This window comes from Diabrotica virgifera, chromosome 7 (assembly GCF_917563875.1).
Source record: "Diabrotica virgifera virgifera chromosome 7, PGI_DIABVI_V3a".
NCBI classification, from domain to species: Eukaryota; Metazoa; Arthropoda; class Insecta; order Coleoptera; family Chrysomelidae; genus Diabrotica; species Diabrotica virgifera.
This window is the reverse complement of record NC_065449.1, coordinates 78,640,684-78,665,560: the sequence shown is the minus strand read 5'-3', so window position 1 is coordinate 78,665,560 and position 24,877 is coordinate 78,640,684. Positions and strand designations below refer to the sequence as shown.

The following is a 24,877-nucleotide window of genomic DNA, read 5'->3' as shown; positions in this document are numbered from 1 at the left end:
GACAGATTTACATTCACACCCAAGAAAGTCACTAGAACTATCACCAAATACACCTTCTTTTTTGGTTGATCACATAGGCCTTTGACGGTAATCCATAAATATTATATTATACTAATATACCAACTGTTTTTTATATAAAAACAGACTAAAAATCTAAAAATTAAAAGAATAGCGCAGGAAATACAAAAAATGGCCGATATAACTTAATTAACCTATGAAATGCCAATAGCGTCAAAATCTTATAAATGTCATTAGTGTCAAAATTTGATAACAGTGCAGTAAACTTGACTGAGGTTGGACCAATTACAAACAAGCTTTACGGCGCGGGAAATTTGAATTACTCCTTTTGGTTTAAAAAGAGACTATAGTAGAAATAATATATAGGTCTGGATCCCGCGTATGAAAAAAAAGTTGATTAATAGCAAACTGAAAATTTTTTAATAGCTTAAGGGTGTCTAGCCGGATAAACTTTGATATATGGGAACACTGTAACAGGGGCAGTTTTAATTGTTGAACAGGTTAAAAAATAGGAACGGTCAGACCACAAAAACGGCACATTTATTTTGTCCGACAGAACAGACTTAAACTCTCCGAACAGAGATTAAACTCTGATGCAAAAATCAGACTGCTATTTATCACCTGTCATAATTCCTGTCATTTGACATATTCTACATGTTCCACTCATTAAAACGCCCATTTGGTGATAAATAGCAGTCTGATTTTTGCATGAGAGTTTAATCTCTGTTCGGAGAGTTTAAGTCTGTTCTGTCGGACAAAATACATGTGCCGTTTTCGAGGTCTGACCGTTCCAAATTTTTAACCTGTTCCACAGTTAAAACTTCCCCTGTTCCAGTGTTCCCATATATCAAAGTTTGTCCGACTAGACACCCTTAAGCTATTAACAAATTTTCAGCTTGCTATTATACAACTTTTTTTTCATACGCGGGATCCAGACCTATAATGTAAACTTAACGAAAAATGTTTCATTTAATTTATATAAGTGGATTATAAAATTGTAACTTAAAAAAAGCTGAAGAAAAAAGATTGATGAAGATTTAAAAATCTAGTTCTAACAAAGCATTTCAAAGTAAATAAGTAATTAAAAACTGTTTTCTTTTATTCTACTTTACTTCTTTATACTAAACAAGCAACTCGAATTGTTTTTAACGTAAGATTATTACTTCATTTTTTTTTATTTGTAACTTTTTTATTTAATTACATTGGATATTAATTTGTTTTGTTGTCACTTCTGCAATAATTATGTGATATATTTGATTTAAAATTAATTCAGGATTTTTTTTGTAATTTTTCAATAATGTAAACTTTGATATCTGAAGTAAATAATGACTTGAATCGAGATTTATACTGAACCAACCATGCATAACTAATTTCTCTTCGGTAAAACAACTGAAAGCGTGAATTCTTCCTGTATTGTTGTAAAAGAAACTACTTGTTTAGGTCTAATTCTTCGAGCTTTAGCACAGTGTCCTTTATTATTTTTATCGAAATTTTTCGTGACTATTTCGCATAAATGTGGCTGAATTTCCTCCTTCAATACACGGGTGATTGCAAACTTGTTGGCATAGACCTTTCGACTTACCCCCATAAAAAGAAATCTAATGGTGTTAAATCACAGGATCTAGGAGACCAATAATTCTGATCACCGAAACAAGAGATTACACGTACAGGCAATTTTTCATGGGGTAATTGAACTGTTTCACGAGCTGTATGACATGTGGCACCGATTGTTGAAACCAGAATCCACATGTCGTCCACGTCAATATCATCCATTTTAGGCACCAAGAACTCTCTTATCATATTGCGATATCACGAGATTACTAGTAACGGTCACTGCTTGACTAACCTTATTTTCAAAGAAGTATGGTCCAATATGATATAGCAGCCCAAAATTCACACCAAACAATATTGACAAGTTGAGGATGCGTTCTTTTTTTTGTAACAGTCATATTATGCGGCAATTTTGACGATTAACAAATCCATTTTTTTATTTTGTTATTGTTAACACTTTACTGCACAAACGTCAGCAAATTCAAATCTTTCGTGAATTTAGGGACACATTTGTTGTGCATGCTTTTATTATTATGCAATATGCTGGAATTTGTGATAACTATTCACGAAAATGGATATCAGTAAAAGGTCTACTCTTCTTCGTCTTGTCTTTTTTCCTTATGCCTATTACGGTGTCGGATCGTAAAAGGTCTACAAAAAGAGAAAAGAAAAAAATACAACAAAAAAATATTAATAAGTTTTAATATTATTAAGAATAATAAAATTACATTAAAGGGTTCTTTTTCCATCTATGCAATGATGAACTAACCGATTTAAATGGTACATCGGCCGCAGCTTTAGGGAAACTGTAACAGAAACAGCCTTTTTCAAAATGATGCCGTTTTTGTGATTAGTCCATTTACCCACGGTGTTTGCCACCATTTTAAAGAACCGCTTAGATTGACATGAAAATTTGGCAGACACATAGCTAACATGTGAAAGAAAAAAAGTGACTTCTCGGGAATGAAAAATTTGCGAGTGAATATGTTCAGTTTTAACAAAAAAAAAAACACCTATTTAGAAAAACAAAACATTCTTAGCAAAAATCTAGCTTATAAAAAAGTAAAAAAAAATGGTGTATACATACGTGAAGCCTATAGACTCAGTAGAAGCAGTTATAAAAAGAAAAAAAAATGGTATACACACGTGAGGCCCATAGACTCGGTAGAAGCAGAGTTGTAGCTAATGAAAAGTAGGTTCATATTCGTCAAGTTCCAAATCGCATATTTAACCGTGAAGTAACCAAAAAATGAAGCACTTTTTGGGAAAAACTCATTAAAACTTTTTTAAAGTGTTTAAAAAATGCAACTTGTGAAGCATTAATGATTAATTTCGTTTGGGATGCTGATTAGGGGGTGATTTTAACGATTTTGTTGCCAAAACGAAAGGAATCAACTTTATTTTAAGAGTAGCTTGCTTACTTTTACTGCTAGAAACTATTTAAAAAACAAAAATAAAGCGTTTTTTTATGTTTTCTTTCGATAAAATACTTTTTGAGTTATTTGCGAAAAACTGTTTAAAAACGTGTTTTTTTTTTGTTGAAAAATGATGTTGACGAAGGGGTGAAACTTATACCCAGGACAGAAGCACACATCAGCACAATATCACTTGTTTGTCTTTAACATGTTAGCTATGTGTATGCCAAATTTCATATTAATCCAAGCGGTTCTTTAAAATTACGAGTTGTTGCAATATTTTACTGTGAGTGAATGGACTAGATACATTAAGAAAAATCATAAATGAGAGACACTAGTTTACTTTTCAAAAGTTCGATTTAATAAAAAAAAGCGATGAAAACTAAAGCCAGTAAAACGCTAAGGCATTGAATTAGTATACACTCACCTCATAGAGTAGGTATTGGTACTCCTTGTTAATTTTTATTTTTACCAAGTTCAATATGAGATGATCATTTTTTGCAAATACTGTTTTAATCACTCTTTAACAAAATAAAACACTATTCACACGACTGTACACACTATTGTGTCCCTGGCCACATTATTAGACGCACTATAAGATTTTATAAAACATGTTAATTATGAGGTGATACTAAATAGGTTGTTTGTTATGTACAAGGCACAATGTATGTTGTTTGGTTGTCCATTTAATTGTCTATATTTAATTACAAATAAAACATTATTATTAATGAACCAATACGTATTTATTGACTCTTGAAAGAAAACAGAAATATCGACAAGTAAATGTTAATATTTTGTTGACCATCCTTTAACCGCTATTAGAGTTTTAATTCTGCGCACGAGACTAATAGCGGCTAAAGATGTCTCAACAAAATATTAACAGTTAATGGATATTATTTCTGTTTTCTTTCAAAAGTCAATAAATATACAGGGTGTAACAAAAATACAGGTCATAAATTAAATCACATATTCTGGGACCAAAAATAGTTTGATTGAACCTAACTTACCTTAGTACAAATGTGCACATAAAAAAGTTACAGCCCTTTGATGTTACAAAATGAAAATCGATGTTTCTGCCGTAAGAATGCCACATGTCCATTTTCAATAAAAAATCTCTAATAGTTTTCGATATATTGAAAAAAATAGATTTTAATTTTGTAACTTCAAAGGGCTGTAACTTTTTTTATGTGCACATTTGTACTAAAGTAAGTTAGGTTCAATCGAACTATTTTTGGTCCCGGAATATGTGACTTAATTTATCGCCGCCGCCTACGAAAAGTATAACTCCTAAAAATGCCGGTAAGAGTAGAACTTTCAATGAACGCCGCGAAAAATATTATTTTCGATTATATATGATTGTGAAAATTATAATCCCTAATAAAGTGTTAGCGAAAAAAATTATTTTTTGAGGAGTATCAGCAAAAAACATCATTTCTGTTTTTGGGTCCACGAAAATTATAATTACTAAAAAGTTCTCAGAAATAATTGTTTCGTTGGTAGAAACAGAAACAGAAAGGGAAATAATTGTTTTCGTCGGCATCTATTATGAACTACATCTTTTCGTTTTAAATATTTTGGGAGTTATAATCTTCGCGGACACGCATATAAAAAAAATGTATCGCCAATACTTATCAAAGAGTTATTATTTTCACTGGAAATGTATTAGGAATCACATTAATCATAGGTACCAGCGTTATGACCTGTATTTTTGTTACACCCTGTATATTGGTTCATTAGTCATGATGTTTTATTTGTGATTAAATATAGACAATTAAAAGAACAACAAAACAACATACATACGTTGTGTCTGGAACATAAAAAAACCTATTTAGTAGAGGTATCACCTCATAATTAACATTTTTCTATTAATTTGGCCAGGGACTGTATGTATGATGTCAGAAAGTATTATTTCTAATTTTGACAGCATAATTAATTTATCTATTTCGGTAACCTGGAAGCTTAACTCGAATACGTTTGGGGGTTATAACCCTTCCCCCTATTGGGATGAACTTTAAGCTCTATGCGCTGAACACACCATACCCCTAGAGACGACTCTTCAGTAGTTCCAACCCCCCCCCTTAGGATCATCCTGGCTACGACGTTGTTTACCTTGACAAAGAACCTATATAGATACAGGGCTCGACATTATGGTGAACGATTTTTGACAAATGACCTTTATATAAGCAGGTAGTAATATTAATAGTCTAAGAGCTAGTGAACCCTCCGACTAACGGTCGTCCTGTAAGGCTAGAAATTTTTCTAGTGATAATTCATAGCACACCAAGGCTAAAAACCATGACCTGGCAGGCCTCAGTGGTGCACGTGTATCTACCAGGTGAATCGAAAAGTGCAAATTTAGGGGGTAAAATAAACTTTCTCCTGTAAGGTTTAAATTTAAGTATGTGTTTGAGTAAGTCATTCAGAAGAAATGTGTACAATGATAGGCGATTCTGAAGAGCACAAGACCTTGCCAGGCGAGGGGAAAGATTAGGGGTTTTTCCTAAAATTATTCTTTTTGCATCGAACAAATTTTTTTTAGGTTTTTTGAATCATTCTAAACAGAAAACGTCTTTAGTGATTTTTCTCTTAAGTTAATATTTTTTGTTATATGAGCGATTGAAAATTTTGAAAATTGAGAAATCGGTCATTTTTAACCCTAAATGGGACATTTATCTAAAAATTTCAATGTTGCCAAGGTACGTAGATATTCTTTAAACATTGATTGATGAAATCCCGAAGAGTTTTTTGCAATAAAATATCGAAAACCCCTTTGTTTTTTTAATTGCTAATCAAGCGTGTGCGACACTGTAGTATAAGTGAGGACGTTTGAGTTTGCATAAATTCATTATCTCGAGAATGGGCAAATTTCAAGAGAAATCCTCAGACAGGTCGATTTTTATTTTTGAATTAAGACTTTTTGGCATATATATAATACTGGTGACGTCATCCATCTGGGCGTGATGACGTAATCGATGATTTTTTTAAATAAGAGTAGGGTTTGTGTGATAGCTCATTTGAAAGGTTATTTAATTCTCTATTCAGTAATATAAACATTAACATAATTATTTATACAGGGTGTACAAAAAAAATTTTTCTTCTATTTGTCAAATTTAATCAAAGTTAATTTAATAAAAAAAATTTTTTTGTACACCCTACCCTGTATAAATAATTATGTTGATGTTTATATTAGTGAATAGAAAATTAAATAACCTTTCAAATGAGCTATCACACAACCCCTACTCTCATTTAAAAAAATCATCGATTATGTCATCACGCTCAGATGGATGACGTCACTAGTATTATATATATGCCAAAAAGTCCTAATTTAAAAATAAAAATCGACCTGTCTGAGGATTTCTCTTGAAATTTGCCCATTCTCGAGATAATGAATTTATGCAAACTCAAACGTCCTCACTTATACTAGTGTCGCACCTGCTTGATTAGCAATTAAAAAAACAAAGGGGTTTTCGATATTTTATTGCAAAAAACTCTTCGGGATTTCATCAATCAATGTTTAAAGAATATCTATGTATCTTGGCAACATTGAAATTTTTAGATAAATGTCCGATTTTGGGTTAAAATGGCCGATTTCGCAATTTTCAAAATTTTCAATCGCTTATATAACAAAAACTATTAACTTAAGAGAAAAATCACTAAAGACGTTTTCTGTTTGGAATGATTCAAAAAACCTAAAAAAAAATTGTTCGATGCAAAAAGAATAATTTTAGGAAAAACCCCTAATCTTTCCCCTCGCCTGGCAAGGTCTTGTGCTCTTCAGAATCGCCTGTCATTGTACACATTTCTTCTGAATGACTTACTCAAACACATACTTAAATTTAAACCTTACAGGAGAAAGTTTATTTTACCCCCTAAATTTGCACTTTTTCATTCACCTGGTAGATACCCGTGCACCACTGAGGCCTGCCAGGTCATGGTTTTTAGCCTTGGTGTGCTATGAATTATCACTAGAAAAATTTCTAGCCTTACAGGACGACCGTTAGTCGGAGGGTTCACTAGCTCTTAGACTATAATATATTCGCTCAGCCACTAAAATAAAATTTGAGAAAATTTTTTTTGCCAGGCTACCAGATAATGACTTACGAGGCGTACACTAAAAGTGTTACAAAAATGATGGATGGAAACCATATTTGGTAAGAATCGAAAAAAAATCACACCGTGCCAATCCAGGACTTTATGAAGGATGGCCCACCAAATCGACATTTTTCACCTTCAAACACTCGGATTATATACGATCCCTGTGAGAGCTGCCATTGCCCTCCTGCAAGATAAATGGGACGATTCCGCTTGTTGTATGTTCTGGTTCTACCATTCTCTAACGAAATCGGGGTAACATGTCCCTTTTTCAAAAAACCTCGCGACCAACTGTTTGCCTGTTGCTGAGGTTTGACGTCTTAAAAGACTCATATCGTTGATTGATTTTTAGTTTCATCCATGGCAATAGATCAACGTTTCATCACTAGTCAAGATGTTCCGTATCAAATTTGAGCTGCCACCGTTGAATCGTTCGAGTGTGATGCGACACCAATCTACACGTGCCTTCTTATTACTAACAGTGAACTTATGGGAAATCCAACGACTACACATCTTTCGCACTGCCAAATGTTCATGAAATACTGTTAGTACTTGACTTGTCATCATCATCAATGGCGTTACAACTCTTCGCGATTATTTCGCTGAGTCTTTACCGCGGTTACTATTGTCTTCCATATTTGTCGGTCCTGTGCCACTAATTCCCATCGTCTCACTCCCATTTTCTCCAGATCTTCTCTGACTGCATCTTTCCACCTTTTTCTAGGCCGTCTTGCAGACCTTCTTCTATCTGGCCTTTCCCAAATCACGTTGTTTATAAGACGATTTTCGTTACTGTGTATCACATGCCCTGTCCATCTGAGTCAATTGGCCTTTATATATCTGACTAGATTTTCTTTTACGAAGAGACACTCTAACTCGTTATTGTATCTGCGCCTCCATTCTTTTGTCACACTGTCTCTGCAGGGGCCATATTATGTATTCCAATGTATTCAAAGCCACATCTTGACTGCTTGAATTTACTCGAATGAATGAATTTAATGTATGTTCTTTTCTTAGCAGCAATATGTATTTTCTGGGTGAACCCACGCGCTGAATATATTTACAAAATATTGAAGAACAAAGAACTATATTCGATCGTCAAAATAAATGTGCAATTGCCCAAATTATTGTTTACGATTTGTAATAATTAACTAAATTGAATAGCCCGCACATGTTTGCAATATAATAACAAATTGCGCTAATGTGATATACGGGGTGATAAAAGATTGTTTAATGTCAGATATGAAAATTGAATGTTTGAGATTAAACAACAAATTTGGTCACCATAGTATATAAAAATAAATAGCAATGGGTACCACCCGTCAAATCAGGTGTTATTATCACTTGAAAATCTGTTTTCATGTGATCATGTAACTAAAGTTCAATTTAATATTTTATTCGCCAGTGCATTTTTGGCACATTTTTTTAATGTGTTGTAAACAAATCGGTGTTCTACATATCCGACATGCGTAAGCAGTATTCCTTCGTATTGAAGCAGGACAAAAACGGCATATTTTTCTTTTTTCTAACTTTTCGTCATTGCCTTTGTGATTCGCCTGTACCCAAACTTCTTCTATTTTTGGTGTGACAATACACTCGATTCCTACAATCAATAACACCAGTCATTGTTTGAACCTAGTTTTTTATATACAGTACGTAAATCGTTCACCTGGATATAGGGAATATACATTGAGAGAATTGTGGCAACTGCGCTAACCTGTGTTAGTTGAAGCTTCTGTTCGAGTACGAGTTTTTGGTGCGATACAGCTGTTAGAACGAATAGAATGAGTTGGTTTTGAAGCAAGGCTGTCCATAAATAAATCAAAAACAAAGTTTACTTTAGCTAATTTTTAAAATATTTTTTATTTAAACACTAATTTCAAAAACAGTTTTCCCATTCCCTTAGGCCAAAAATATTTAGCTACTACATTGTCATATTTTGACGTTTATTTGTATCAGTCGAAATGAGTTGTCAATTTTGAGGTTAATTCCCCTTAATGCTAACAACCATATTATCATCGAGAGAGCTCAGTTGCCACAATGATCTCAATATAATTAATATAATGCATGTATTTATGTATCTAAATATATACAATGTATGTTCCCTATGTCCAGCTGAATGATTTACGTACTGTATAATATAGTATCTAATGGAAATTGTACCTACGTTTTAATTAATTTTTTTACACGGAATTGTTCACTAAGGCCCTGTCTTTTCACCTCGGAATAACTAGTTATCGGGAAGTTTATCCGGCAGATTACATGTAAATCTGTCAAATAAACTTTCCGATAACTAGTTATTAGGCAGATTATATCCGGCAGATTACATGTAAATCTGTCAAATAAACTCCCCGATAACTAGTTATTAGGCAGATTATATCCGGCAGATTACATGTAAATCTGTCAAATAAACTCCCCGATAACTAGTTATTCGGAGGTAAAAAGACCGGACCTGAGACTGGTACTCGTCTACTATTAAATTCTCTACTTGCAGTCCCGAATTGCAACGAACGAAATGGCATAGATGCCCTAGCGGCAACTGCTAGCAAAAGACTAAGTTTTCACTCTAATGGCATATAACATATCCCACCAGAATGAAAACAATGGGAACCTTCTCTGGTTACACCTCCGAGGCTTCTACAATTTGCAAGCCATACGGATGCTGAGACTAAGGAAGATGAGGGAATTCTACAATTTACAATTCACGTCACATCTGCTCAGCGCGGTAAAGTTCCAACGAGACTCCTCTGATTGGACTGGAATATGGTTCGGCGGTATTTTCGTTTTGCAACGAAATTGAAAATGGTTATTCATTTTTGATTTACATTTACTCTGTGTGGAGTATGAAGGGAACCAGTCTCGTTGGAACTTTACCGCGCTGAGCAGATGTGACGTGAATTGTAAATTGTTGAATTCCCTCATCTTCCTTAGTCTCAGCATCCGTATGGCTTGCAAATTGTAGAAGCCTCGGAGGTGTAACCAGAGAAGGTTCCCATTGTTTTCATTCTGGTGGGATATGTTATATGCCATTAGAGTGAAAACTTAGTCTTTTGCTAGCAGTTGCCGCTAGGGCATCTATGCCATTTCGTTCGTTGCAATTCGGGACTGCACGCTGGGGTTTGTTTTGGTTGGATCAGGGAGAGCAGCATATGTGCCTCCTGATGAGAGACTAATAAGTTTCGAAACCGGTAGAGGTGCTTGCAGCACTCTCTGATTGGACTGGAATATGGTTCGGCGGTATTTTCGTTTTGCAACGAAATTGAAAATGGTTATTCATTTTTAAAATTTATGATTCAAAATTTTTTCAAAATTTATCTTTTAAAAATTTTTCGAAAAATGTTATTGTTTTTTTTTAATAAGTCCGTTTGTGTTTACGATATCAGGTTCATCTAAAAACTGTTTGAAAGTTAATTTCAAGTTCTATTTAAGCACGTTGAACCTAATCTTTTAAACCACTTACTTTTTTAAAAATAAAAGGTTAAATGACCCCTGTTGCATGGTTCCCACAGCAAAATTTAAGATTTAAACGTATCTATCTCGGTTATTTTTTACCCTATGGAAATAGTAAAACAGGTAAAATATTTGGCACAGAAAAGACTAAAATTTGGTTATATATAATTTTTACGTATATTGAGTATTTTTGGAGTTATTATCAAAAGAATATGAAAATCACATTAATTTTAAAAATTATGATTTTTTTAAATTATATCTTTTTTTCAAAAATATGCATTCTAAACCGGTCAAAATTATCTAAAACATTACTTATGCTAATATAAAGAAGTTCTTGTAAGGATTACTATAAATTTTAATTTTTCTGGAAATGGCGTATGTTTTATTTTTCACTTTTTCCTAAAAAATTCGAAACGCTTCTTTTATTTTTATTATAACTTGCTTAATTTTGACGCTATTACCTTGTTCTGAAGCTCATTTGATAGGTATTTTGAAGTACCTTGGCAAATGTTAAGCAGGAATATTTTATACATTGCATCATTTTCCCGTTATTTAAGCTTGAATACTTAGATTTGAGTACTCGTCGAAAAAAATTAACATTCAATTGCCAATAACTCACTTTGATCTAACATTAGTTTAGTTCTTTATGTGAGGAATGTATTCAACTTTTTATTATCTTAATTTTTAGTAATAATAACTTTTTTGTAAAAGCTTATAGTTTTTGATTTATACGTGAAAAACCGATTTAAAACATGCATTTTTTTTCGAAAAAATAAAATCTTTAGTCTTTAATAACTCAAAAAGTGTTGATTTATTTTAATAACTTTATATAACAAATTTTGCTTATAATTTGTCCCTCTATCGACTTATGGTATTATTTTTAATAAAATAATTTTCACCCCCGAGAAGGGGTGGCATCCACCCCCAGGGTAAAAGCGCAAGTTGACATCATATCACCTTTGTTCCTTGAGGTATCCTCTAATTACTCACCAATTTTCATGAAAATCGATAAAGGTTCAACGAAATCGGAGGTGAAAACCAGTGACTGCACGAAGTCCACTTTTATCTCATCTAATTTTCCTGCTTTTCTATTTTTTATATTCCTACTATTTTATGGACTTCTGTATTACTAAAGGAAAAGTTAAACAATAACGATACACGTAATTTTCCCCGTGTTGCCATATTTAATCAGATTTTTTAACAGGCCATTCCTATTACTGCGAACATTTCATTGGCTAGAATTAGTGATGAGTTTGAGGTCATTATTACATTTTTGGTGAGATTGGAACATGGAATCCCAGGATTCTAACTTGATGAATTGGAAATGATAACTGACGTCTGTCATAATGTTGGAGGTTAAATATAATATCAAAATCTTGTTTTCAAATTATAATCTGGGAAGACGAAATACAGATATTCTTTTAATATAATTCAATTAAAATATCCGACAATTTGAATTAAAATCAAATCGAGAAACTAAAGTAACAGAAGTTAGTGTGCAGAGTTTCATAGGACGGTTTATATTTTAACTAACTTCAAATCTATAAACAATCTTACATAACCTTTTGACACTTATATAGCCGGTAGCTGCTGTGATAAATAAATTATGTTGTTTGTTTTTTGACAAATCGCCAAATGAAAGATCATTGGGACGACCAAGGAAAAGATGGTCAGACAACGTAAATTGATTCTAAAAACCGAAGTAAAACAGGCATTGAGCCTATTTATAAAGTAGGAAGAAGAAGAAGAAGAAGATGTTTTTTGTTCGACAACAGTGCATTCCTGTTAGTAAAGTGTTCTAAAGTGTCAAAGCGCTTCCTTTGACAGTGGCGAAAAAAACTAATATATGAGGAAAAATGTGTTGAATTTGTTTGCCGTGGGATACGATGTCATTAAATCTATGACGTTCACTCCGAATTGTTTGAATTGGACCATATGAGCTTTATTGTTATGGGCTTTAGATCAGTGATTCCCAAAGTGGTCTATATCGACCCCCAGGGGTCGATGAGAGACTGCAAGGGGTCTACGTTGGCGAAAATAAAAAGTGGGGTCTCTGAAATGAAAATGAAGGTCAATGGCAAGAAATTTCAAAAATTGCAAAAAACAGATTAGTTGATATAATTTTATCAATTAATCTATTTAATTACATACTCTTAATCAACTAATCGGTTTAACACTAAAAAAATACAAAAATATAATATTATTAATATAATTAATATGGTCGGTTAGTCCAGTCGGGTTGGACGAATAACAGGCCTAACCTTGCATTAGAAGCTGCCCCAAATTTTATTTTTTTAATCTTTAGGAGGGGTCAATAGTAGTGTAAATTTAAAATCTCGACTGAATTCCGCTGTTGCGTTAGCCGCCATCTTGATTTTAAACGAGAAACGCTTTTGCTCAATATCTCCGCCATTTTCAACTTTTCAACAAAAAGTATAACAACCAAAATTGTTGAAAATGTAATTTTCTATCATTTCTATTTTTATAATTTTTTCGTGCCATCGATATTTTCCTAGTTATAACGGAAAATAGTGACAGTTATATATAAATAGAGCATAATTATTGAATTATCTCGTTTATTGTTAGTTTTACGACAAAAATGTTCCTATACAAAAATAGAGAGAATTTAATTCTACACAATTTTAGTTTTTTTCATTTTTTGCTAGTTAATATTTAAGGTAGTATGTATGCGATAATGGCGCGAGCGTAAGACCTGATTGATTTTGTAGCAATTGTTTTTGTTCAATATCTACGCCATTTTCAACTTAAATTGTTCCAAATATGATTTCCTACAATTTCTTTTTAACAATTTTTTTCATGCGGTTGATATTTTCCGAGTGAAGTGGGAAAATAGTAAAAAGTGGTGGGGGGAGCATAATTACTGAATTAAATCTTTTTTCTGAGCTGCCCCAAATTTTATAATTCTATCCTTTAGGAGAGATCAATAGTAGTGTAAATTTAAAATCTCGACTGAATTCCGCGGTTGCATTAGCCGCCATATTGATTTTAAAGGAGAACCGTTGTTGCTTAATATCTCCGCCATTTTCAACTTTTCGACAAAAACGGTAGAAACTAAAATTGTTGGAAACGCAATTTCATACAATTTCTTTTACACAATTTTTTTATGCGATCAATATTCTCTGAGTTAACGAGGAAAATAGTGGAAGCGGAGGGGAAGCATATTTATTGAATTGTCTCATTTATTATTAACTTTACGACATAATTGTACATAAACAAAAATAAAGAGAATTATATTTTATACAATTTTTGAAACTTCTAATGAAACACCAACCAAACTAAGTACATAAAAGACATAAATAATAACTTATATGCATTAAGTTCACTTAATTTTATTAACTAGCGGGTTTTATTGGTTGAATTTGTCTGTCGATAATTAAGTTTCATGTCAGCTATTATATTTTAATACTTCAACAATTTTTTTTTTAATTTTGGACTCCGTTGGGGGGAATTTTCCCATTCCCTCCTTCTTAGACCCGCCACTGGTTCTCTCGAAAAATTGTAGTAAATCGTGATTGCAACAATTTCAGTCCTTACACTTTTTGTCGAAAAGTTGAAAATGGGGAAGATATTGAACAAAAACAATTGCTTTAAAATTAATCGGGTCTTACGGTCGCGCCTTTACCGCATACGTACTACCTTAAATATTACCTTTAGCAAAAAAAATAAAGAGATCAAAATTGTACAAAATTTAATTCTCTTCATTTTTGTATAGGTTAAAATTTGTTGTAAAAGTAATAATAAACGAGATAATTCAATAAATCAATAATTATGCTTTAACTGTCACTGTTTTTTCCCCATAACTCGGAAAATATGGACCGCACGAAAAAAATTATAATAAACGAAATTATAGAAAATCGCAATTTCAACTACAATTGACCCCCCCCCCCCCACCTAAAGATTAGAAAAATAAAATTTGGGGCAGCTCCTAATGCAAGGTCAAATGTTATCCCGACTGGGCTAGGTCTAAAACTGCTTTCACTTGATCTCGTAGAATTTTATACGCGTCTGATTGTACCGGGTGTCCCAATAAGAATGGCTCTCGGCCATATCTCAGGAACCGTTTATAGTAGAGCTTTGAAATAAAAAATTTTATAACCAAAGTTGCCTCAGGAAAAGCCTGGAAATTATTTTCATAATTGTGGGACCACCGCTAGAGGGCGTAATTGAATATCAAAAATTAAAAAATCTAAATTTTACAAAATTTTCCTAATGAAGGGGCACTGGAAATCCGATCGTCGTATTCTTCATAAAATTCTACGCATATTTGATTTGACAAGTTTAGGTCTACCTTTGGAAATAAGAGGTGGGGGTGAGTGGGAAACTTGTTATGAAAAACTGGCTGTGAGTCCGGTTCTGCTTAATCAAATTTTGCAAACTTGGTCTTGTTAAAGACAGATTTTTTTCGTCAATGTAAAAGTTATGATTTCGAACCAACTTACTGAGTAATATGCCAGCTAGAAGGCGTTATTTAATTTTTTTCAGAAATCTAGTGTTCCTTGGAAAATATTAAATAAAAACATGCATTTTTAATACCATATTACAAAATTAGACAAAATTAGCAACAGAATAGCGAAAACCGCATGTTAATACCTTTTTTCTATCTCGAGATATCTTACAAAACGTGTAAATTTAAAAACATAACTGTTACTGTCACCGGTAAACGAAATTCATTAAAAGTAGTGTGCTATGGGAACAACAAAGAAACATTTTCCATCTGTCAACGTATATTAGGTCTTTTCAACGCTTCTCATTTGCTTCGAGCCTCGTTCATATCTCGTATATTAATATTATACACGGATTATACGGCATATGACAGAGGCACGAAACAAATGAAAAGCGTTGAAAAGCCCTATTACAAAGAAATAAAAACAACTATTTAGTGATGACATAAACGTTCAAATTTTTGCCCATCATTTTCGTTGCAAACATTTACTCTTTCAAGAGTAAATTGAACAGCAGTCTCAATTTCTGCTCTCGATATGCTTTGAATGGCGTTTAGTATTCTCTGGATAATGTATTCTAGAGTAGTGTATGATGGGCAACAATTTGAATATTTAGGTCGTCACTACGTAGTTCTTTTTGTTCTGTGTTATATTTAATTTTAATAGTATTGTTTCTCTTTATATTGTTGTTTTAATTAATTATATTTTTATACGTTGACATCTGGAAAATGTTATTTTGTTTTTTTCCACAGCACACTACTTTTCATTAACTTAGTTTACCGGTGATAGTAACAGTTATGTATAAAATTTACACGTTTCTCGAGATATCTTGAGATAGAAAAAAGATATCGACATGCGGTTTTCGCTATTCTATTGCTAATTTAATCTAATTTTATAAAGTAAGATTAAAAATGCATACTCGTATTTAATATTTTCCAAAGAAAACTAGATTTCTGAAAAAAATTAAATAACGCCTCCCAGCTGGCTTATTACTTATTAGGATGGTTCAAAATTATCACGCTTACATTGAAGAAAAAGATCTGTCTTCAACAAGACCCAGTTTTCAAAATTTGATTTAGCAGAACCGGACTTACAGCCATTTTTTCATAACAAGGTTCCCACTCACCCCCACCTCTTATTTGCAAAGGTAGAGTTAAACTTGTTAAATCAAATATGCGCAGAATTTGATGAAGAATACAATAATCGGATTTCCAGTGCCCCTTCATTAGGAAAATTTTGTAAAATTTAGATTTTTTTATTTTTGATATTCAATTACGCCCTCTAGCGGTGGACCCACAATTATGAAAATAATTTCCAGGCTTTTCCTGAGGCAACTTTTGTTATAAAATTTTTTATTTCAAAGCTCTACTATAAACGGTTCCTGAGATATGGCCGAGAGCCATTCTTATTGGGACACCCGGTACATAGTATATTTCTAGACCTCGGAGGTAAACTTCACTATGTCGAAATAGTGTTTTTTTTAATAAGTTTTTTTAATCCACTTGTTTTATTAGTTGAATTATACAAATGGGTTATATATTATCATTAAAATATAGTCATATTGTCTTAGTTTCATCCCCATTGGTTCGAATTGCATTATCTTAATTTAATCCCCCCATTTTCAAACCTATCTACAGTTGCGTCATTCTTGATCTGAAAATTTTTCTCTACAAAAAAACTATTTTTAAATATTTATTATGCCGTTTATTTTTACAGCGATGGCTCTTATTTCCATCCCTATTGGTACGAATTTAATTATCTTAATTTAGTCCCCCCATTTTTAACCCTATTTACAGTTGCGTCATTCTTCATCTGAAACAAGGTCTAAAATGGTGCGTATTTCAATAACGACGCGACTACTTTGTGGTGCCTCAGCATACAGTTACAGTTCTGTCGCTTTTGTATCATTTGTACACAGTATTTTAGAATTTAATTACGCAATAAAAAGAAATCGACAAAATCTGCAGTTACGTCATTCTTATTCCGGACCGGCGATATGGTAAACTGACAGTTGCAAGGTCATAGATTAAAAATTTAATAAAAACAAAGTTGATCATTATGACGTTTAAATGTATTTTTCTACAACCGTGTTAAAAATGCAATTTTTAGCACTCCATACGAGCGTTAAAAATGCTACTTTAAGGCACTAGTGCTTTAAAATTTTTATGGCACTGCAGTTCGTATTGACCGTATAGGCAATTTTGATGTAATGTCAAAAAAATATAAAAATGGAATGTCAGTCAAGTTCAAGTAAGTTTTTGTAGATATTGTCCAGTAATTACGTTTGTAGAAAAAATATTATATGATATGCGTGTTAATAGTACATTGTTTACCGGGTAGGAAAAGCTTAACATTCCTGGACGACTGTGAAGATTGTTAAGTCGAGGCGCAAGCCGAGACTTAGCAACACAGAGTCCAGGAATGTGGCTTTTCCTACGAGGTAAACATACTATTTTTCCGCAAATCGTTTAAAATTCGACAGATATTGATTGATTTAAAAAAAACGCGATAATTTTATTCCCAAATAAATGGTGCTTTGAAATTCCTAATAAAATTACTTGGGTTACTATGGAAACGTATTGAGGTTGAATTATCATTTATGTAGAACACTAACAACTGTACGGAAATATCATTTCCTTACAGTAAGGAAATGACATTTCCTTACAGTAAGGAAGTCCTGACTTTTTCTTCAAGAAATTTTGACAGGAATGTCAAAATTTCCTGGCGATTTGCGGAAAAATGTACATTTTTGTGTACTTTTACCATTTATTTATATCATAAATAACTATTATTTAAAATCATTTTTCTACAACCGAGTTAAAAATGCAATTTTTAGCACTCCATACGAGCGTTAAAAATGCTACTTTAAGGTACTAGTGCTTTAAAATTTTTATGGCACTGCAGTTCGTATTGACCGTATAGGCAATTTTGATGTAATGTCAAAAAAATATAAAAATGGAATGCCAGTCAAGTTCAAGTAAAAGTTTTTGTAGACATTGTCCTGTAATTACGTTTGTAGAAAAAATATTGTATGATATGCGTGTTAAAAAGTACATTTTTAAGGCACTCATGTGAATCGCAGAACTCGCTTCGCTCATTTTGCAAACTTTTACATGCGTGCCTTAAACGTGTACTTTTAACACTTATATCATAAATAACTATTAAATAAAATCTGGTGTTTCTTGTCAGAATTAAACAAACTCTGCCAGGAAGACCATATTTCAATCTATATCAAACATTTGAATGCCGTCTATTCAGATTTTGAAACTAGATTTTACTATATTTTGACGCTAGTAATAAGGCAATGGATTATTCGGTGCTATTGAAGTCACGGAAGTTACAGTGTAAGAGGAATTGATTGGAGTAAGCACCAACGAAGCACTTAAGGTAGAGTTTAGAAAGGGATATCAACAATTCTGGCTTCAAAAAGGCATTCCTGTTACTTATCCCATATTATGGAATACCGCGAGAAAGTTTTTAATTGCTTTTCCATTTTCATACCTGGTAGAAGGGGTTTCAGCGCAGTTATAAATCTCATAACAAAAAAAAGGGAACTTAATTAACCGAGGAGATTTGAGATTATATCTGAATAAATTAATAGCAAATGTTGCTAATTTCTTATTAAATCGTCAAGTTCATCCCTATCATTAAATGAATTTATTTTTTGCTAAGTTTTTTTCATGTAACTGTTATTATGTTTTAATTTAAATTTAATTAATTAATGTGTAAAAATGTGTTGGTTTTTTACTTTTTCACACTATATAGGTAATAATAATAATATATAATAATAAGTAGGTAGGTACTTCACTACTGTTAGAAATTTAAATTTTTTAAAGTGAATTGCAGGGGAGTCGATCTAAAATTGAAAAACGTAAGGGGTTTACATGAGTTTAGGAACAGTTTACAATCAGTTTAGGAACCTCTGCTTTAGATGTTTCACGTAAAATTGGCAAACATGCAGGCACGTAGCCAAGGGAGGGGTCCATGGGGTCCGGACCCCTCCCAAAACTGTCTCGGCTTTGGTACCAAGGCAGCAAGTTTATCCCCAAGGTATTAGGTATAATTGTTTTGAAAAAGTGAACGAAATTATTATTATTATTTATTAGGATTATTTCTGTTTTTATTCAGTGTATCCAATCCAATCAGTGTATCCAACTTATATCCAATTTAAACATCAGATTTACCAAAAACGAAAGTATTCTATCAGCATTTCAAATTCTTTTACCTTTTACTTTTTATAGTAGACCAGGTGTACTCTTTTCTATGAAATCCTATATTTCGGCAGTAGTCACTAACATCACCAGGGATGCTAAAATGACATTAAAGATACAATGGTGAAATTAGGTATTAAAAACAACTTACTAGGGTGAGATTGTCGTCGATGTTATATCCTACCCTAGTTTTTATTACCTAATTTCACAATTGTAGCTTTAGGGCCGGTTGTTCGAACGCTAATCAACATTGATCACTATCAAATATTTAATTACTGTCACAACTGTCAATGTCAACTTTGGTTGGGTTGCTGAAAACATAGTTAATTATAATTATGAGATTAGTTAGTCAATTAACATAACAATTATTAACATAATTGATTAACTAATTTCATAATTGTCATCAATAATTATGTTTTCGGCAACCCAACCAAAGTTGACATTGACAGTTGTGACAGTAATTAAGTATTTGATAGTGATCAATGCTAATTAGCGTTCGAACAACCGGCCCTTAATATCATTTTAGCGTCCCTGATGATATTAGTGACTACTAACAAAATATAGGATTCCATTCTACATTCCGATTCCGTACATTCTATCTTGCACTTAGTAAAAGTAATTTGAAAATTTTTTTTAAATGTAAGTTTTACATGTTTAAAATATTTTAAATTAAAAATATTTCTCCGCAGATTGCTCGTTTACACTGTACACAAAAGTTTGTCGTCATTCTTCCTAGGCGGCTAAGGCATAAGTAGCATACTGCCCGATTTCTTTCGATAGGATTATTCGGTTGAGAAACTGATTGTATAGTTAGAATTTCGTTTATAAATTTGATATGTTTAATCTTTTGCGCATCTATGACTCTGCAAGGCTTTTGCTCAAATCAAACAAAAACTGAGAGTGGAAAACTGGCTTCCTATTTGTTCTGTGCAAATTATGGCAGTATATCACATACGATTGATAGTACTTATGTTTATCATTCCTTAAAAAACAAACAGTATCCACGGTAATGTTACGGTTGCTACCATGGACCGATTTTGTCAATTCCTTCGTATAAAAATTTGTAAGAAGTAATCCTCCGGTATTGAAGTTTTTGCCAAGATAGGGACTGGCATCAATCATGTATTTGGAGAATGAATCGCAAAATCGCAAAGCATAGCAATCTTTATGCCCGTACATAGACGGCTTATGTTACTATCGTTAACACTAAAGCGTCGTAATATTTACGAGAGGATAGCTAATTCACACACTTTCGCACAAAATTTAACTGACGTTTATACACCAACGTTTACCTATTAAAGAACTGTGGCGAAAGTTCTTGGGATTTTGCGTTGCTGAGAAATTTCGTAAAAAATAATTTGGCGTCGTATATTTTATGAGTATTAGTATTCTAGGGTTAAAATAGTTTCTTTCAAATTTTGCATTATATGGATCTAAAATTTATTCTGAATATTTTTTTCAATACCTTACCGTCTAATCTAACAAAAAAATTGAGTTGTGTTTGGACCCCCCTCAAGCACATTTCCTGGCTACGTGCCTGCAAACATCACTGATTGTTTCCAATTTAAACGGTGGACCTAGAAGTTGTTCTTGCACACCAAAACTCCTACTTCTACTTGCGCAATTTAAAATATTGAACACATTTGGTCACCATAGTCCTATATAAAGGAATATATTCCGTCAAATCAGTTGCTATTGTCATTGAAAATCGTTTTTATGTGATCATGTAACTATACAATTGTTCAATTTAACATTTTATTCACCAATGCATCTTTGGCACATTTTTTTGATGTGTTGTAAACAAATCGGCGTTCTACATATCCGACATGCGTAAGCAGTTTTCCTTCGTAATGATGCTGGACAAAAACGGCACCTTTTTCTTTTTTCAAATTTTTCGTCATTGCCTTTGTGATTCGCCTGTAACCAAACTTCTTCTATTTTTGGTGTGACAATACACTCGATTCCTACAATCAATAGCACCAATCAATGTGTGATCCTAGTTTTTTTATAATATAGTATCTAATGGAAATTCTGCTTTAATTACTTTTTTGGAAAATAATTTAAATATAAAATGAAACAGGATAACAAATGTGACCAGACGGCGTTTACGGAATTGTTCACTAAGACTGGTGTTTCTACGATTAAATTATTTAAACTTTCTATGAATAGTTCATGGGACTAGTGCTTCATCTCGAAATTCATGACAAAGTCGATCGACGCATTGTTGTTTAGTTAGGTCAACTTTAAAATTATTGTATAAAATCAGCGCACGAATATTTTCGCGTGAAATTTCTATTTTTTCACGAAATTGTTTCATTTTTTTATTGATTTTAATTTACAATCATGTAGTAAGATTTTTCATCACGTGTTTAATTCTCTCCAATCAAATTATTATACTACTGGGAATAATCTACTTACATTATTATACTGAGAATAATTTTTGAAGTATTTGTTTGTATTTAAATACGAGTTTTATAGTTTTGACAACTGTCACATTTAAGAAAATTAAACAAAATAAACTTTTAGTACCGCATCTAATGATAAACAATTTCTGAACAAAAATATGTAAAAATAAAACGAAAATTTCGTTTCAACTAATCGAAAAGTTATGGATTAGGCTGCATTATAGTAGGGGAGAAACGTATGCTAAATTTGCAGTTACTCGGGGGGTAGGTAACTATGTAGTCATTACAAACTATGCTGTTTTTGACCAGAAGGAGTAATTCAAATTTACCGCGCCGTAATGCTTGTTTGTAATTGGTCCAACCGCAGGCAAGTTTACTCCACTGTTATGAAATTTTGACACTAATGACATTTATGAAATTTTGACACTATTGGTATGTCATAAGTAGTGATGTGAGTCGAGAATATTTCCAAGCGAATATTCGCGAACATTGGAAAGTTTCCGAGAATATTCGCCTATAAAAAATGGAAATATTCTCCCGACCGCGAATATTCCCGGAAACTTCGAGAATATTTCTGACACCTTTAAAGAATGTTTCCGAGAATTTTCCATAATATTTGCGAGAACTTTTGAGAATATTTCCAAGAATTTTTGAGAATATTTCCAAGAGCCTTTTGGACATAAGAATCGGTGACGTAATTTGAATTTACATGGAAGTAGCACTTTTTAATTCACACGACCGGCGAACCTATACCACTGCCAATTACAAAAGGAACATTGTTTTGAACATTACCTTCATTATTTTTGTACTAAAAATACATAAAGCTATACTAAAGTCACAATAAAGATGCACTAGAAATAAACAAACCAAGACACGTTGAATGTTACAAGGAGTACTCCCAACTTTACAAATCATGATTTGGGATTTACAATGTATATACATTGTAAATCATGATTTGGGAGTGCTTTGGTAGTATAGAAATATGGGAAGATTTCAAAAGTGAAATAATAAATAAGGAGAAAAAATTCAAAACTAAATTAAAGTTATATCATTGAAACTTCCTGTAAAAACTAGATTAGGTTCAATCCTTAATTGTATAAATAAGATTAAGTATTCCGTCTAAAAGTGATTTACCGATGCTTATGGTCATAGAGGGAGAAAATTGTAAATGTTCACGGAATGTTAAACAGAACTGCAGGGATGATGAAATATTTTGGATAAAGTTGCATATAGTAGCAGTTGTGCTAACACCAATTGTGAAATTAATTAGGGGCACTTTTAAACATTTTTACCGAGTATATTCCATTACTTCCAATCAGTAAGTCTGCAGAAAAGAAATGCTTATTTAAATTAGAAAATAGAAAAAAATGGCAGTGAAACCTTTGCACTATGCTGCAAACTTAGCTGATTCTTCTTTAACATGACAAAGCCTCACTGGTGAAGAGCATAATATATTGGCTATGCAGTGTATAGACAAGATATTAACCAATCATCCCAACTTTATTGACAAAAAAGAAAATATTTTTACAGAACTAACAAAGTTCTGTGAAAAAGCAGATTGTATAAGCTGGTGACAAGGAATGTGCACCAAAACTTAAAATATTAGGCAATTACAATACTGGGGTTACCAGCTTCCTACGCCGAAACAGAGCGTAGTTATAGCACATACTCTTTCATACCTAATAAAAGGGGAAATAGACTGACTATAGATAGAGCAGGGAAGTTAACGTATCATAGCTCATAATGAAAAACTCCTAAAAAACCATAAACATGGAAAAATGGTATGTGATGAGATTCTTTCTCATCTGTTGGAACCAGGTCAAGACTCTAGATCCGTATCAGAAAATGAAAGATTAAGCGAGACGGAGAGAGACTATTCATTATATTCTCTTCATAATACAGAGTCCAGCTAATTCTTGGACATTTCTAAGAATTTTGTAGTTTCTTCTGTTATTATTCGTTAAGAAAAAAGTTCCTGCTTTAATTAGGAATACAGATTACCGGAAGTAAGTTCCTATATAATGAATTTTGGTTTGTTTATTGTAATGTTATCTTTTTTATTTTAATATTTTCTTTAAATAACTTTTGTTTGTTGTAATGTTATCTTTTTTATTTTAATATTTTTTTTAAATAACTTTTTTAGTTTTAATTATAATTAATAGTCATAATGACTAATAACAAATATTCAGAGTATTTTTGGAGATTTAATTTTTAACATATCAATTTTTTCTGTAGTCGGAATACAACAACAATAAGTAAACTACTGATTTGTACAATTTATTATAATAATTTTAATAAAAATGCAATATTTCCTTAAGTTTCCGAAAGTTTCCAATATTCCCGGAAAGTTTCCGGACACTTTCCGGCGTTCGAATCTTCCCGAAAATTTTACATCACAAGTCAAAAGTTAATTAAGTTATATCGGTGATTTTTTGAGTTTTTTGCGTTATTTCTTTAATTTTTAGATTTTTAGTCTGCCTTTATAAAAAAATTGTTTTTGGAACTCTTTAACGAGGTATTAGTAGATATAATATACTATTTATGGATTACTTTTGTGTGAATATATCTTCTTAGTTTAGTCCTCCTGGTTTAAAAACAAGATATAGTATTGTCAACTCACAACTCTATATGTATGTATTCGGTAATTTGATTGTTGCATTCATATGTCCTACCAAAGTGGCACACACAAATGGCAAGGGCGCAGAGCTGAAGAAAATATGTGAAACAAAACAGAAAGATTATGATCCAGGATGGTTTCAAAAAAGAATTAGGACTCCCTATAAACATACCACAATTTATCAGCTCGTATAACCGGAATCGACGAAGAACTTTTCCATCGTTTTCATAATATTTTAATTTCAAGTGGTGAAGAAGTTGATATAGGAAAATATCTACTACAGAAGTGTACTACAGAAACAGCCAGGTACTTTGTTCAACTATATCCCTGGTACAATATACCCACCGAAGTTCACCGACTACTGATCCATGGACGAGATATAACTGCAACAGCAAAAGCGACAGTATATTAGCAATTTTGAAGATGAACCTGAAGAAACGCTTACTCAACATGACAACAGACTTGAAAAACATAAAGATTAGAAAAAATTATTATATACGATGGTTTCTTAATATTTTACATAAATTAATTTATTCATTTAACATGGCAATCGATTGTGGAGGAGAATTGTTACAAACCGTAATGAATGGAGAAGTGTGCTGAAAGAGACCAGGGCTAGAATTGGGTGTAGAGCCATAGGAGGGATAGAAATTTA

General features: G+C 32.4%; 1 protein-coding gene across 16 annotated transcripts in view; it reads right to left on the bottom strand.

Annotated features, from left to right (window-relative positions):
- Positions 1-24,877, bottom strand: part of LOC114346561 (protein tramtrack, beta isoform) — a 245,363-nt gene that overhangs the window by 123,639 nt on the left and 96,847 nt on the right. The window contains exon 7 of one of the 16 annotated variants that reach the window (XM_028297317.2): positions 2,255-2,375. The exons of 13 other annotated variants lie outside the window; for them this stretch is intronic. In XM_028297317.2, coding sequence (XP_028153118.1) covers positions 2,294-2,375 — 82 coding nt within the window. In that variant the 3' untranslated portion in view covers positions 2,255-2,293. Of the gene's footprint in view, positions 1-2,254; positions 2,376-8,455; positions 8,680-20,940; positions 21,165-24,877 lie in introns of those variants that run through there. 2 more of the 16 variants (XM_028297445.2, XM_028297436.2) reach the window with 2 other exon arrangements.